This window comes from Thermobia domestica, chromosome 11, assembly GCF_964235325.1.
Source record: "Thermobia domestica chromosome 11, izTheDome1.hap1.1, whole genome shotgun sequence".
NCBI lineage: Eukaryota > Metazoa > Arthropoda > Insecta > Zygentoma > Lepismatidae > Thermobia > Thermobia domestica.
The window spans coordinates 89,211,604-89,227,437 of NC_137464.1; the positions used below are offsets into that span (position 1 = coordinate 89,211,604).

General features: G+C 36.1%; 1 protein-coding gene across 1 annotated transcript in view; it reads right to left on the reverse strand.

Annotated features, from left to right (window-relative positions):
* Positions 1 to 3,062: 3,062 nt before the first annotated feature.
* The window catches only part of LOC145664274 (CDAN1-interacting nuclease 1), a 45,937-nt gene continuing 33,165 nt past the window's right edge, over positions 3,063 to 15,834 (reverse strand). Inside the window, exons 6-8 of the mRNA XM_081730802.1 lie at positions 14,574 to 14,707; positions 7,218 to 7,323; positions 3,063 to 3,274 (exon numbers count right to left, since the gene is read on the reverse strand). Coding sequence (XP_081586928.1) covers positions 3,136 to 3,274; positions 7,218 to 7,323; positions 14,574 to 14,707 — 379 coding nt within the window. The 3' untranslated portion in view covers positions 3,063 to 3,135. The remainder of the gene's footprint in view (positions 3,275 to 7,217; positions 7,324 to 14,573; positions 14,708 to 15,834) is intronic.

Here is a 15,834-nt window from a genome sequence, read left to right on the forward strand (position 1 = left end):
ACTGTTATACTCTGAGACTAAAGAAGACGGTGATAAAATATACGAGGGGTACTGATAAAGATTAAGCCTTACCAAGAAAAAATTGAGCTAGGAAGCTGAAACTCCCACACTATTCCACATAATCCCTTAGTAGGTCAATGCATTTGCGACATCTGTCCTGCAACTTTTTAAGTACTTGTAAATAGAAGTCTTTTTGCCTGTTGCTGTAACACTCATCTGTAGCATGAGTTGCCTCTTGAACACACTGAAGACTGTGACCTTTGACATGTTTTTTGAGATTCGGGAACAGATTATAATCGGATGGAGCTAGGTCAGGCGAATAAGCGGGATGATTCAACACTTGAAAGCCTAGGGTGGTCAATGGGTCCTGTTTCAGATGCCGGGTGAGGAGACATTGTCGTACAAAAGAAAAACACCTTTGGAGATCTTACCACGTCGTTTATCTTTGATATTTTCGCGCAACTTCCTCAAGAGACCACAGTAATATGCTGCATTAATGGTTCCACCAACTGGAAGATAGTCCACTAGCAGAAATCCTTCCTTATCCCAAAAGATTGTTGCCATTTGTTTCTGTGCAGACCTGTGCATACGGCACTTCTTTGGCCGGGGAGAAGAACTGTGCCTCCTTTCCTTAGACTGTTCTTTAGTCTCGGGATCACAACAATAGATCCACGTCTCATCACCATGGACCTCTCGAAGTTTGTTTATATAGTTCGGAAACACCTTTTACAAAACATTCCAGCAGACTAAGAAACTACACACTATAAGCGTTGGAATTCCAACATAAACTCTATCTGCATGATTACCTCTCTGATTATGTTTCCATTAATTTTTGATAATGTGTGAATCTGAGCCCAGGTAATCTCATTTCAGGACATATATCAAATACAGACGTGTTCAAATTATTAGACTCACGCTCGAAAAACGCAAAATTGATGTAGGAGTCCTAATTTCAGAGTTCTAGAACATTTAATTTAATGGTTAAACCACCAATATAGGATCCTTTATTTGTTTACTGTAAATTGAAGTGGTGATTTCACCGTTGAACAGCAGATGGTATTAGTGAGAAGAGGGGGGGGGGGCGGATTCTGAAAGTGGTTTCAGTTGTAGATAGCTATTGTGGTTCCTAACAACAAGTTAGTCTGAAGTGTTGTGGTTGCTATCGTAAGAAGTTGACATTCAAAGCATTCAACAGTCCGAATGGGCCAGTTTAAAATGATCGTGACGTGTTTTGTGTATCAATCTTTTATTCTGTGTAGTCCTGTAATTGCAGCATAATGGGAAAAGCAAAATACCTTTCTCCGTGTAAAATGGAAGTTACAAAATACTTTCGGTGGAAATAAGATACACACGGCAATACATTGCTAGTAGAGTTGGGATAGAACAAAAATCTGTGAATAGAATCTCTGTTGAAATAAACACGAGCTGAAATAGGGTTGGGAAGTGTTGGCGAAAACCAAAGGTATCGCTAAGATGTATCAGAAATCTACAAAGATTGGCCATGGGAAACAGAAGTGCAACTTCTAATAGACTTAAGGGATAAAAATGGCTGAGTATGGCGCAGACATTTGGCCTGAAAGTATTGGAAGGATTCTTTGTGCCGAAGTAATAAAAGCACACGGTCAAGAAAGGAAACAAAAATTAGAGTCTACTCCAATCATGGCAAAGAAGCGCCTCGAATGGGCACGAGGCCTAGAATATTGAACTGCTGACGATTGGAGAATAGTGTGTTTCAGTGATGAATCATGTATCTTTGTGTCTGATGAATGTTCACAATATGTGCGACGTTGATCTGGGAGGAATTCAAGTTGAAATGTCTTTAATAAACCGTGAAGCATCCCACTTCAGTCATGGTCTGGGGTATGATCTCTGTCTTCGGGCCTGGAAGACTGTATATAGTAGAGAGAACAATGAAGCACGTCCAATACCTACAAGTTCTTCAAGAAGAACTGCTTTCCCAGACTGCACTCTGGTTTGATGACGTACAATTCATCTTTATGCATGATGGAGCCCCATGCCACCGGGCCAAAGCGGTGACAAAATTCTTCTAGGACAACGAAATTAGTGTTCTTCCGTGGCCAGGCACTAGTCCTGATATGAACCCGATTGAAAGCTTTTGGAGCTTCATGAAAGAAAAGATAAAGAAGAAGCACATTAGAACCAAACTCGAACTGATCAAGGAGATTAACAATTTGCGGGATTACGATGCTGGATTGAAGGCAAAATGTGCTAAACTCGTACATAGGATGCCACAAAGGATAAAAAACTTAATAAAGAATAAGGAATTTCATAAGAAATATTAATCTTTGTGTGAGAGATAATTTTCTTTAAGTATTCTTTTTTTTTTTTTTTTTTTTTTTTTTTTTTTCAATTTGGATATACACACTTTATAATAATAATTACATTTGAATGTTACGTACGCATTTGTTTTATTGATATTGAAAAGCATATGCAACACCCACTAGAAATTAGAACAGAGTTACAAAGTAGTAATTTGGACTAAGTTCGAACGTATTTTCTCACGTAATATTGTAAGAACAGTAAAATATACAGAAACTGAACGTTGAGTCTAATAATTTGAACACGTCTGTATATTCGTAAGTTGTCCAGTATTACAATGAAGAATCACTATTGATGCAGCGTAACCAGAAGCACCAAAGTACATTATATGTTCAATTCATTATATTTTATTCTTCATTCACCATCATATATAATGTGTTTAATAAAATAATTAATTATTAACAACTTTTTGACCAGAATAATACTCTTGTTTATTAAAATTAAAATATTGGGTTACAGTTTCATTAACTTAACGCTGTCTTCCTCAGACATTCAACATATTGAAGTGTCAAACATTGAATACCACTTACAGAATTAGTATCTGAAGAGGACGACATTAAGATGTTGAAAGTGTAGCATATTATTTTAGTTTTAATAAATGTATCACTCTAGTCAGACTGTTATTATTTATCTATTAAGCTTTAGAATCGAAGTGGATAGAGTTAAAAATAATGAATTCTATACAATTCAAAGTAAGAATTATTTATGAATGAAATTCTTCGTAAAATGTAAAAAGTATGCAGTTTAATTGAAAAGATCAAAACAACTGACAGTGAGTACATACACAAGTTTATTTCAGGTTGTAGCAATATATTTTGGGTCCATGAATGTAATATTAGATGGGAAGTCGTTATACAAAAGTATTTGTTTTTCATTAGGCTGTTGAATTGTCTCTATAAATCCAAACCAGTATATCACCATTCCTGAGCCAAACCTGAAAACAAAACCATCATTTTAGGTAACTAGTGATACAATTGAAATAACTCCTTGTTTTAGTAGACATATTTTTACTCTGACTTAAAACATTAAATATCACATAGAGAAACCAAAATCCCATGGGGAAAATAGTGCATGCTCTTTAAAGCATATAACAACTACTTAGTCATAGCCTGGACATTATTAGTTTTTTTTTTAAAAAAATGTGTACTATATATATATATATATATATATATATATATATATATATATATAATACAAGTTTTGCATGTACACTTGTATACATGGTGTCCACAAAGTCTGACCCCAGGCTATTTTCTCAGAAACAGTTCGCAATTGGAGATTTCTGCTAACAGTAGTGGATTTACTGTGGGGAGGGGCACTGCTGAAGTGCTCGTGATAAGGGAGTGCCTCCCGGAGCCTAGGGATTAAAAATTTTAAATGGAAAGGTATGTGAAATCGGATGGCATCTGAAAGCTCGTAAGAAAACAAGAAAGAAAAGATTCGTAACGTTCATCCCATATCGATACATAAAAGGGGTCACGAATGGTGAAAGGTCAAATTACATGTTCAATCTCTGTTGTTACAACGATGTTAGATTTGACCCTATGCTATTTTCTCCAAAACAGCTCGGGGTTGGAGATATCTGCTAAAATGTATTGTATTTACTGTGTTGACTCAATGTTAGAAGTGCTCTAAGAAGTGGATGACCCCCAGGGGCTGGAGTCAACTCAAAACGTACAAATGGAAAGGTATGTCACATTGGATGACATTCGAAAGCTTGTAAAAGAATATCGGCGTAAAGAATCACGCACTACATTCTAACCAGTAGAAACCCTCTACTCGGGATCTAGTGAAAGACTGGCATTCAGAATTTCTTAGATCCCATGAGGCACCAACGGAATGATACCTACATACCAAATGCAGGACTTCTTTACCGACGGATGTTGCCGATACACTTAGTCAACTCTAATTTTTGTCCGTTGTTAAAGTTACAGATATAGCAGAATCCACATCACAAATCGCTACACAACAAATCTGGCAATTTCAATCACTGTGTGACCATATTCATTCTCAAACACAATAGCCACTTTCTTTCTTTTTTTTTTTCTTTTCCACTCCGACACATTCTGGGCTTTGCCCATCTTGACGCAGTTTTCAAGTACTGGACACCACTTTTCTTACTCGTTATTGTTCTGTTCACACCGCACTGATCCAGGCACATTTAATCACGTCACTTCTCTGCAACATCATCTCTGAGCATCAGGAAACAGCTTTGCATTTACATTGTTTGTTCAGTATGCTTACATACCGTACTATGGAATAATGAATAGCATAACACAGTTGGGTTACACAGTATTACACAGCGAAAAGGAGTAAATATTACTATAATAAATTATCAAAATGTGCACTATATACCTTCTGACAGTACAATAAATAATTCTGGAATTCCTAATAGACACGCGGAAAAACACGTAATGGTAGCTCCCCACAAGCTGCAGTTATGCGGTTCCTTAAATCGAGTAATGAAGTTGGTGAGGTTCTGTACACTACAGATTCCAGGTTTTCCCATACGAAAAAATCCTTCACATCTAAATTTGGAGATCAAGGTGGCCACTCACTACTCATAAGACCAGTTACATTGTTACAACATACTATGTCACTTTCCACTAAAAATACTGTTCCAGGGGATTCTGACGTGTCAAAACACAGACACTTTTAGATCTTCAGAATAAGCTCCCCACTTCTTGAGTCTGGATGCCAGTAGTTCTGCGCCTCTTTTTGACAGCCCCAGGTAATTTAATTCATGTTGAGTATTATATGAGAATAGATGAGAATATGAGAATAAGAGATTTGGTTTTGTGAAGTCAGGATCAGTGGAAGACGATGAATCTGCAGCAGAACTTGACAACCTGGGTCGACTTTGTCCGCCTTTTGCTCTTCATCTGATAAAACACTGGAGTAAGGTGCGGGAGGTTGTGAAACCTCTGGTTGTTCAGAATGTGGCACAGTGACAAACATCTCAAGGAATATTTGAAGTAGTCCACGTTTTTCTTTTTTGAATAGACCTTTAATTGGAGGAACTATGTAAAAATAGCAGTTTGAATTATGATCTGTCGGCTCTCTCCATATCATTGAAACTGCAAATAGCATGCATGGCCTTTTTCCATGTAGCCAGTCACGCAAGTTTGTAGAACAAGTATTACAAGAAATATGTGATGCCCACTTCTTATCCATATCTCCTACTTTACAGCCAAAGTACAAGTGATAGCCTTTCTTTATGATAGGTGTGAAATTCCACTTTTCGTTTCACTTCGTTAAAAACAACAATTTGTTCTGCACTGTAAACACATTTACGCGACATGTTTTTGCTCAGTAGTCATAGAATGATAACTAATAATAATAATAATAATAATAATAATAATAATAATAATAATAATAATAATAATAATAATAATAATAATAATAATAATAATAACACACACACCCAATATCTCACCACGACTACGTCCGGGATGGCAAATTGCAACTCCAAAGAACCTTACACAACACGTTTTCTCTGGCAAACTCTTCAATACAAACTAAACAGTGAAAAGTGGTTGATGTTTCTTTGTCAGCGATGAAGTGCGAGCAATACGGATAGCCAGAGACGTACGCAAGAATTTATTTCGGGAGGGGTCCTACGCTTTTCGGGGGGCCAAATACAATTTGAGGCTAAGTTATACCTAGGTATTAAAATTTGTAAAATTGCACCTGAAATTAGACTAAATTTCAAAAAAAAAAAAAAGTCGGAATTTCGGGGGGTCAAGATCCACAGGACCCATCCCTGCGTACATCCCTGAGGATAGCAATGAAACTAACCATCAAACAATGGAAGTTTATTGAAATAAGCAGACAGCTCCTGTTGCCACGAACCCTTAATTTGCCCATCGGAGCACATCCGGTGATAACTATTTCTTTGAAACCCGAACCAATCTTCAAAAAGTCATTTTATATTCGTTATCAACACCCTAAAATTAATAAGAATTGATTACTTTTATCTCCGAAGCATTTTCACTGTTGACCAGTGTTATTGATTAATGGGGTTTGTTCCAGTGACAGTGCAGTGACATATGATTTGGTCAGTATTATTGATTGCAACAGTAGATGCTTGGCTGGTTTTCTTTTATCGGTAATTTTAATTGAATATTAAAAAGGTGAGAAATAAAATAAAAATAAATCAAATATTGATAAAAATGTTATATATTTTCTCCCTAGTTCGATCCCACGTCATGTAAGTGTGTTTCCTGATATTCTCCAGATTCTCCTGTTTCCTCCCACATTTTTATTTAACCCTTTTGTGAGCAGTCAGAAGTATACTTCCCGCCATTGAAGCTTAGGTATGCTTTTACTTACTGCACCGGGAAGCGATATTCTCATTAGTTATAAGTCTTTTCACTATGGAAATGAGAATTGCACTCGAGAAATGGTTTTGTTTGGTTGGTTTGAGTGTGTGATGGGGAGCATAGAGGAGGTATCGTCCCATTCCTTTAGAAAAATTCGCCCACGAAAGGGTTTTTACATGACCATTCACTTCCTTTAAAATCACCCGTCTCCTTTATCCTATAAAGCATGTGTGGAACGGAAAACTAAAAAAACTAATTTAACTTTTTCATATATTTTCTATACAAGCGTCTGGAAATCCATTATTGTGCTGCAAAATATAGTTGCCATATGGAAAATAAAATTAAAATTATGTTGTTTCTTGAAACATGGAGACTGCTTTTTTAAATTAAAATTTGTTTTCTGAAGGGCATCAGTCTGTTTATATATATATATATATATATATATATATATATATATATATATATATATATATATATATATATATATATATATATATATATATATAAATGTTTTAACAGTTGTGTGTGCATGTTTATAACTTTAAAACAACTTACCTGTTCCAGTAACTGAGGAATTGGTCTCTCATATAACCTTTATGACTCTCTTCATCACCAAACGACGCTTTGCTTTCAATCCAATTTACAATGAACCCATCAACAGCTATAAATAATAATAATAATAATAATAATAATAATAATAAATAAAATTATGCCAGTTGCTCCATTGTTGACATTCTCATGAAAAGTTTCCACTACACAAGTAAAGAAAACAGAATCCTGTCTTTGAAAATTCTGTCCTACTTTTTATATATTGATTTATACACACTGTTTAAGAGAAAGAAAAGGCATAATTTCGTTAAATCATTTTCCCTGCCTATCAGATAACAGTTTAATTATATAAGTTTAACACACATATATCTATTCTTCAATGTCAGCAAGACTTCTAGACGGATTACAATTTCTTATTTTGTTACGTGAGTTTTATTTATCCTCGACAATAATTCTAGCTGACAAGTCTGTTATTCAAATGCTGACTGAACCCGAGATATTCTAGAATATCTTCCTACATGGATTATTTCTTTGAACTATGAGCTGAATACCTTTAATTCTACATTATTATTATTAGCGTTTAACGAAAAATATATATACACATACACATATGTATATGTATATATTTAAGGATTACATACTATCGAAAGATCTCGCTAACAAGGAACATCAACTTTATGATAAAAGCTAATTTTGATAAAATTTTGGCAGACAGATGCTACATATGAAATAAACTATTTTTTTTTTTTTTTGCTGAAAAACCGTTCTTGGGGGGGCAAAAGCTCCCACTGAAAAAAAATATTACTCGGCTCCAAAAGCGCAGGAAAATGTAGACCGAAATGAATGAAATTGCACACAGGTATACTAGACGTAAAATAAGGAAATACGTGTTTCATACTTTCCTTCGAAAAACGTTTGGGTCGAGCAGAGGCTCATCCCAACTTATTACTACGAAATGTCAAAATTAGTCATGAAAATAGTTCAGGAGTCCTAAAGTACATGCAGGATTGTAACGAAACTGCGTTGAGAGACACTATGTATAAAATACGTGAATATATGTGTTTCATTTTCTGCAAAAACATTGGTTCTTTGGGGAGTAAAAGCCCCCGCCTGAAATTCTGAAAATCGACGCCAAGTACCCGTAAACAAATTATCCGAAGCGAACGAAATTGCGCACAGATAAAATAGACGTAAACAAGGGAATACGTGTTTCATATTTTCCTTCAAGAAACGTTTGGCTGGAGCAAAGGCCCCTACAAACTTATTACCACAAAATGTCAAAATTAGTAATGAAAGTAATACATGTAGGTTTGTAGCGAAACTGCGTTGAGATATATTGTAATATGTATAAAATAAGCGAGTACGTGTTTCTTATTTTCTGCGAAAAAAACTGTTCTTCGGGATACGAGCCTCCCCCGGAGAAATATGTCAGGTATCTCTAAATCGAGAAAAGGGGAAGAAGAAAGTGAATGCGATTTGTATGGAGAGATGTAAGGGTAAATCTTTCAGTTTAACGTTCCACGATAAACGTAAGGCTAAGGGAGACGGATGATTAAGGCAAATGAGTGATGATGGAAGAATTAGTGGAATGAGAATGTAGGAGGAAACAGGAGTACCCCGAGAAGTCCCAAAGACACGATGTTGTCCACTACAACAAGGGTAAAAAGCAAAGACATGGTTTGCAGTACCAGGCCCAGAGAATGTTATTTACTGTGAGAGATTAACCTTTCATTACTCATTTTCCGTTCCCTCTATAGGACCTAAATTAATTTAAAGAATTGATTTAAAATTCTTCCGGTCAGTTGGGGGACTGCTTGGCACAGACTAACTACGCTCCTGTATTATACAGGGTGAGTCAAAATAAGTGTTACAAGCGAATATCTCGCGAACTATACATCAAATAAGAAAAATGTTAAAGAGTCAATGTACAGTACAGACGGGCCTAAAAGATGGGTGGGTTCCTCCCACCGCCTATTTTGGGGGGAGGGGAGTGTACGTGAAAGTTTCAAATGGGAATGTAGGTCGACTGATACCTCGTTCAAAAGAGCTTGAACAGTTTTTGTAGAAACAATTTTTGATATGGGGCACAGTTTTCAAAATGGCCTCCCAAAATGGTCTTGTATCAAATAAAATTTCCAGTACTTATAAATCAGAAACGGTTGAGTAGAAAAGGATAAAACAAACAATGAAAAAGCAAAAGGCCATAGGCAACATGGAATGGTGTTGTCGCGGTGTCCCCAGAGCATCCATCATGGGACCCCGGGACCAACTTGAAAATTTCAACATAGATATTTTTATAAAAAGGCCTTGTGTCCATCTTAAACATAAATTAAACATAACTTTCTTACAATAGTATGTTTGGAATAGTAGTCTGAAGAAGGAAGTGGTATACTTCCGAAACTGTAACATTTCTCGTTAATTTATAATAAAGAATATAGACAGCCTTGTAAGAAAGTTAGGAAAATTTCAAATGGGAATATAGGTCGAGTGATACCTTGTTTGATAGATCGTGGAAAACTAAACAGCTTAGTACAAAATTTGTTTTGATTTCGAGCACGCCTGTTTCAAAATGGCCACCGAAACTTTTGTATTAAGCTGTTTGGTATTTAACGATCTATCAAAGAAGGAATCGCTCGCCCTATGTTGTCATTTGACAATTCTACGTTCACCCCTCCCTCCAAAATGGGAGGCGGTAGGAACCTCGTGTTTCACTCATATTTTAGGCCATCTGTATTGTATATTGACTCTTTAATACTTTTCTTATTTGATGCATAGTTCGCGGGATATTGGCTTATGACACTCAATTTGAACACTGCGCTTTGTATTTGAACATGGAACCATTTTCGGCGACCATTTTGAAACAGGCTTGCCCGAAACCAAAACAAATTTCGTACTAAGCTGTTTGGTTTTCCACGATCGATCAATCACGATCTATCACTCGACCTATATTCCCATTTGAAATTTTCAAGTTGGTCCCTGGGCCCCATGATGGGGCCCTGGGAACACCGCGGCAACACCATCCCACGTTGCCTATGGCTATTTCCTTTTTCACTTTTTATTTCATCGTTTTCTACTTAACCGTTTCTGATTTATAAGTACTGGAAATTTTATTTCATACAAGACCATTTTTTGGGGCCCACCTTGAAAACGGTGCCCCATATTAAAAATTGTTTCCTACAAAAATTGTTCAATTTTCCAAGCTTTTTCGAACGAGGTATCACTCGACCTATGTTCCCATTTGAAAATTTCACGTGCACCCCCTGCCCCCAAAATGGGGGCGGGGGAACCTCGAGTTTGACCCATTTTTTTTGGCCCCTCTGTATTACACATTGACTCTTAACATTTTTCTTATTTGATGTATAGTTCACGAGATATTGGCATGTAACACTTATTTTGACTCACCGTGTATATGTCTATTGTGTATGTTGTATGTAGAGATATCTATCAAGGTACCCTACACCGCCTTGTCAGGTATGATCTTGGTTTTTCAACCACGTATTCTGGCCTGTAATTCACCAGGTACTAGAAGTTGAGGATGAAGTGAACTCTGATGTTAGGAGGACATTAAAATGCAAAATGTATTTAACAAACTGTAATGCCTGAAGTCTAGATATCAAGCTATTTCTCTATGGATTCTCAAAATCAGTTCCTAAGAAGTTTGACCGATCGTATGCATAGTCACGTGTTGCAAACACCTTGCCAATTGTACATACGCATAGAAACAGCATACGTTAAATAGTATTTGTATGTAATGCATTTACACAATAAAGGCTTTACAGTAACGATAGTTTACAAAAAAAGAAAAAAAAAAGTTACGAGCACAGTGGTTTCTTACACCACGCACACAGAATCACAGCAATTTGTCTACAAATATCACACGCTGGCACACTCGTATCGAAAGAGTCCTCTACAAGCGTCTGAAACTTTACTGGTTTGTCTGTTGTGTAACCAATGTTCCTTTGTAAATTTGCCGAACTTCGAAGGCAGTTAGGTAAATGTTACGAGGGCGAAACACAGTGTCCTGTACTCTTGAGCCGAACTTACCTTTTGGTTCCTTCAACACAACAAATAACAGTGACAATAAAGTCCCATCAGCGGATGTTATAGGCTGGATGGTATGACTATGTGTTGCAGCAATCACGGATTGCACAACTGTTTCAGTTGTTTTCATGCCCTGCACTGCCACGGTACAACCGCTATGCATTTCCAGTTGAAACCTGCTTTGATGCGAGTTATACACATTACTCGGATCATATTGCATTATATGGTGTTCCACAATGTTCACGAAGGCACTAGTGGTTCTCGTGGAGTGCTGGTCCCCTGTTGCATGTGCATTAGATAAAATCATTGTCATTTTACGCGACACAATGTTGTGTAACCTTTTAAACTGTCACATCCAGGTATGTGATACCGAAAATGATGGTATGACCAGTTTGATACTAGACTGCACACCCCATCTCTGAAAGTCCAATCGTGAATGGGAAAATGTGCGTGTAGAGCATATTTCAACGTACGTAGAACGAACTGTGACACTTTCGTTACTTTGTCCTTCCGTGTTCCTTAAGTCTTTTGTTCCATTGTACAGAGCGATCGAAAAGTCCCCGAACCCAAACTTCAAAAAAAAAATTTGGCGGTAGTTATTACGAGAAGGTAAATATTTCTGTGTAAACTGATTTGCTAGGGTCTTGGCTATACAAGAGATGACGCTAGCAGTCGTGGCGAAGAAATAAACTACATAATGTGCTGTTAGCAAAATAATCACTTCAGTTGCAAGGATGAGTGTCGTGAAGGAGCGTGTGTTTTTGTTAGAGGAGTATTTCAAAACTGCATCATATAGTGCTGCAAACGAGAAATTTGTAAATCGTTTCGGGCGTTCTGTGAGTAAATCAGCTATTCATGCATTAATCACGAGATTTCGTAAACATGGCAGTGTGCATGATAAGCCGCGTATTGAGCGCCCTACAGTTTTGACGAATGATGTTTTGGAAGACGTCACCGCACGAGTGCAACAATCCCCACAGAAAGGACTCGGTGGTTATCACAACAAGTGGGCGTATCATATGGCTCTGCACAAAAAAGCAACAAAATGGTTAAAATTACGACCATATCACGTGAAAGTCGTTCAGGAGCTGCGACCAGGTGACAATGGTGCTCGAATGAGGTATTGTCGGTGGTTTCAACGATTCACTCGCAACAATATTGCTGTCCTTGATAAGGTGTACTTCACGGACGAGGCTGGTTCCATTTGGCAAGCCATGTTAATGCAAAGAACTCGCTACTGGTAAACTAAAAATCCACATATCTTACATGAGACCCCACTCCACGCGCAAAAAATTTGTGTCTGGTGTGCCGTGTTCAGATCACGAATTATTGGACCGATTTTTTTCGAAACCCGAGTGAACTCCATTGTGTACTAGAAGATTATACAGCAGTTTATCGCGCTTTTGGACGCTGGTGATCAAGATGTGTGGCTACAGCAAGACGGGGCAACATGCCATACGTCCAATGACACCATGGCATTTCTGCATGAGTTTTTTGATGACCGCTTGATTTCAACAGGTCTTTGGCCGACAAGATCACCCGATTTGATCACTTTATTGTCTTAAGGGCATATACGTTATCTCACATACTAAGTATATGGAAAAACAATTAGGGCAAATACTAAGGATATGGAAGAACAATTAGGGCAAATACTTGAACTAGGTCTTAAAAATTGGTTACGATAGGACAAGTGAACAAATGGAAAAACCGACATTAAATACATCTAAAAGAATTCAATCATTTTCATTCCGAAAATGAAGATACGATTAAAGACAAATGGATTTTTTTCACTATAGCCTAGTTTATCGTTTAGATTAAAAAAAAAAAAAATGGATCTAAAGACGCATTCAAATTTCCTAAGAATCTAAAGAAGTCATTATCAGGCTACTACAAAATTTACTAAGTGGCTGATAATGTAAATTAGAGCGTATACGAAGTTAGATGAGATTTGTGTTAAACTCATGTAAATGGCATGTCAAAGATAAATATATATACTAGATAGAGGAACACAACAGGGATGTCAAAAGATAATAATTCAGCGGAATCGCTATTATCAAAATATTGTGTAAGTTTAAGTATCACACATTTACATAAGACATCCTCCGTGGTTGAGAGATCTATATTCGAATCTCATTTCATCAGAACAAAGGATCTAAAATTAAATTTCAATAAATAATAAGATTGTATAATGAGTAATTCAATTCAGAAATAAAATATTTTAAAATTTCGCTGATATAATTTTTATCGATAATACCACTGAAATAATATTCAGTAAAGATCAAAAATACGAGAAAATCTTGCATCATCACAGTATGGTACCATTGATACTAGTTTCAAGAAGATGGCGACAATATATCGATCGTTAATTGTGTGTTTAACGTATATATTTTTTCTTTTTACATATTTTTTGTGAAAAATTAACGGTATTTAAATCATACCTGCGTTGTTCTAGTAAAGAAGATATAAGAAGGATGTAAGGAAATATCGGGTTCAATTAGATTTGAACAATGGACTATTCGATAGCTACAGGTTTGTCAGCTGAAATTATTGTCAAGGGTAACTTACACAACAATGTAATAAATTATAATCTTTATTATTGAATATGCGTACAGTAACGTATTACTAGGCGTAGTTCGCTACTTCTTTCAAGTTTAACCAACTGGTTCATGATAATTGGTTAAAACCGATAAACTCTACTGCATCATGTATCAATTCAGAACTACACATGCCACAGCAAGCACGTGGATTATACTGCTACCCAGAATTCGTAGTGTTACATTATATACTTCGGTTTTTAACTGCTATTTCTTGTCAGTGACATATAGAAAATTCATTATGATTATTAGGAGAAGCATTATTAATGTTGATAATTACGCGGAGAAAAAAATCCTCTCTTGTGTTAATATTTTAGAAAGAATTTTGCATAAATACATTTAGAACTTAGACAAGCCTTTCCTGTCAAACTCAGTCTGTATGTAACCTGTTTACTAAAATATTACTGAAAGCGGTCGCAAAGACTTGAGGAGGAAAAAGAAAGAAAGAAAATTTTTAAAAAATCAATTTTAAATTTGCAATTCTGTGTTACGATATAAATATGATTCTCAAAATTTGAGTGAAAATTGATGACAATATCAGCATCAGTCAATATTTTCAGTTCTAAAAGATATACTTCAGAAACTTCAGAACTTACAGAGCAATGTTTAAACTATGAGAAGGCACAGAAAGGTATCTAAATTATTAATTATGTACATAAAACGTTTGTTGAAGAGATAAAACTGATTCAGTTTTAATCAATACTAATGATATTTCTTTCATACATACCTATTGGAACCTCCAACTTAATATCCGGAGTTTTGTCGTAACCACACTTGCGAAGTTGATCTTCATCTCTATATGCTATATTTAACTCTTTAAGCTTTCTTTGGAGTTTGAATTCATATTCTTGTCCTAAGGAGCTGAAAATAAATGCAGATTTTAATATTTTATTATAGTGTAGCGAGAATAAAGAAAAGAATATTTGAAGCACGACAATTTATCAAAAACACGATATATACAACAAAACGCAATAATAAAATAAATTACCTCGTGTTGGGAAGAGAACAGCACAAAGTGCCACCGAAATTGTCATATAGTCTATATAATCTTGTTGTCTTCCTGAGTAGTCTCTGCAAACAGAAAAATAATCTATCTCAAGTAAATATTGTATTACTTGTTGACGTGGAATATATTCTCAACTTCGATGGAAGTTTACGTTGAATTAATACTAAGATTACTATATCCAAGAATAAGGTACTTCCTGTGATATAGATAATTGAAGGTAAATCAAAGAATCACTCGTAATCAGTATGTACCTAATTCTGTGCGTACGGTGTAAGAACGTAAGCAGATTAGCAGCAAATAAAGTGAAACTTGAATTGCCTAAGTAGCAGATAAGCTAAAATAAGAAGGTAACTTTGGCGCAGCTTAAGAAAGAAAATACGCTAAAAAATGTTGGCCATGCGAAATTTTCCACTATTCGATACTGAGTCGGATAGGTTACAACTATATTTCGGCAGATTCGAACACACAGTGGGGGCAAAAAGAAACTGTTTACTCTGTTCACTATTACGGGAACCAGTGCATATAATCAACTGTGTGACGTGAAAAAGGCAATGAAAGATCATTATGCAACCAGAATCAACACCATTTCACACAGTATAAATTTCGCTGTATTAAACGAATGCCCCCCCCCCCCCCACACACACAAAAAAAAAAAACAAAAAAAAAAAAAAAAAAAAAAAAAACGCAGATTTTGTGTTGCACTTAATGAAGCACAATCGTCTGTGAATACCAGCGCTGTCTATAAGATAACTTGCGAGATCAGTTTGTTTTTGGAATAGAGGATGAAATCATTAGGCGTAAACTGCTGAATACACGTTACTTTCAGAAAATAACTGATATACCTCAAGCAATAGCTTCATGGAGCAGCATTACAAATTTATAAATCGTCCAAAGATAATGAAATGAATGTATTACAGCCTATGAAGAACCGGTATTTGAGCAACCGATTCAGACAACCGCCTAGTTCAACGTCATCGTCTCT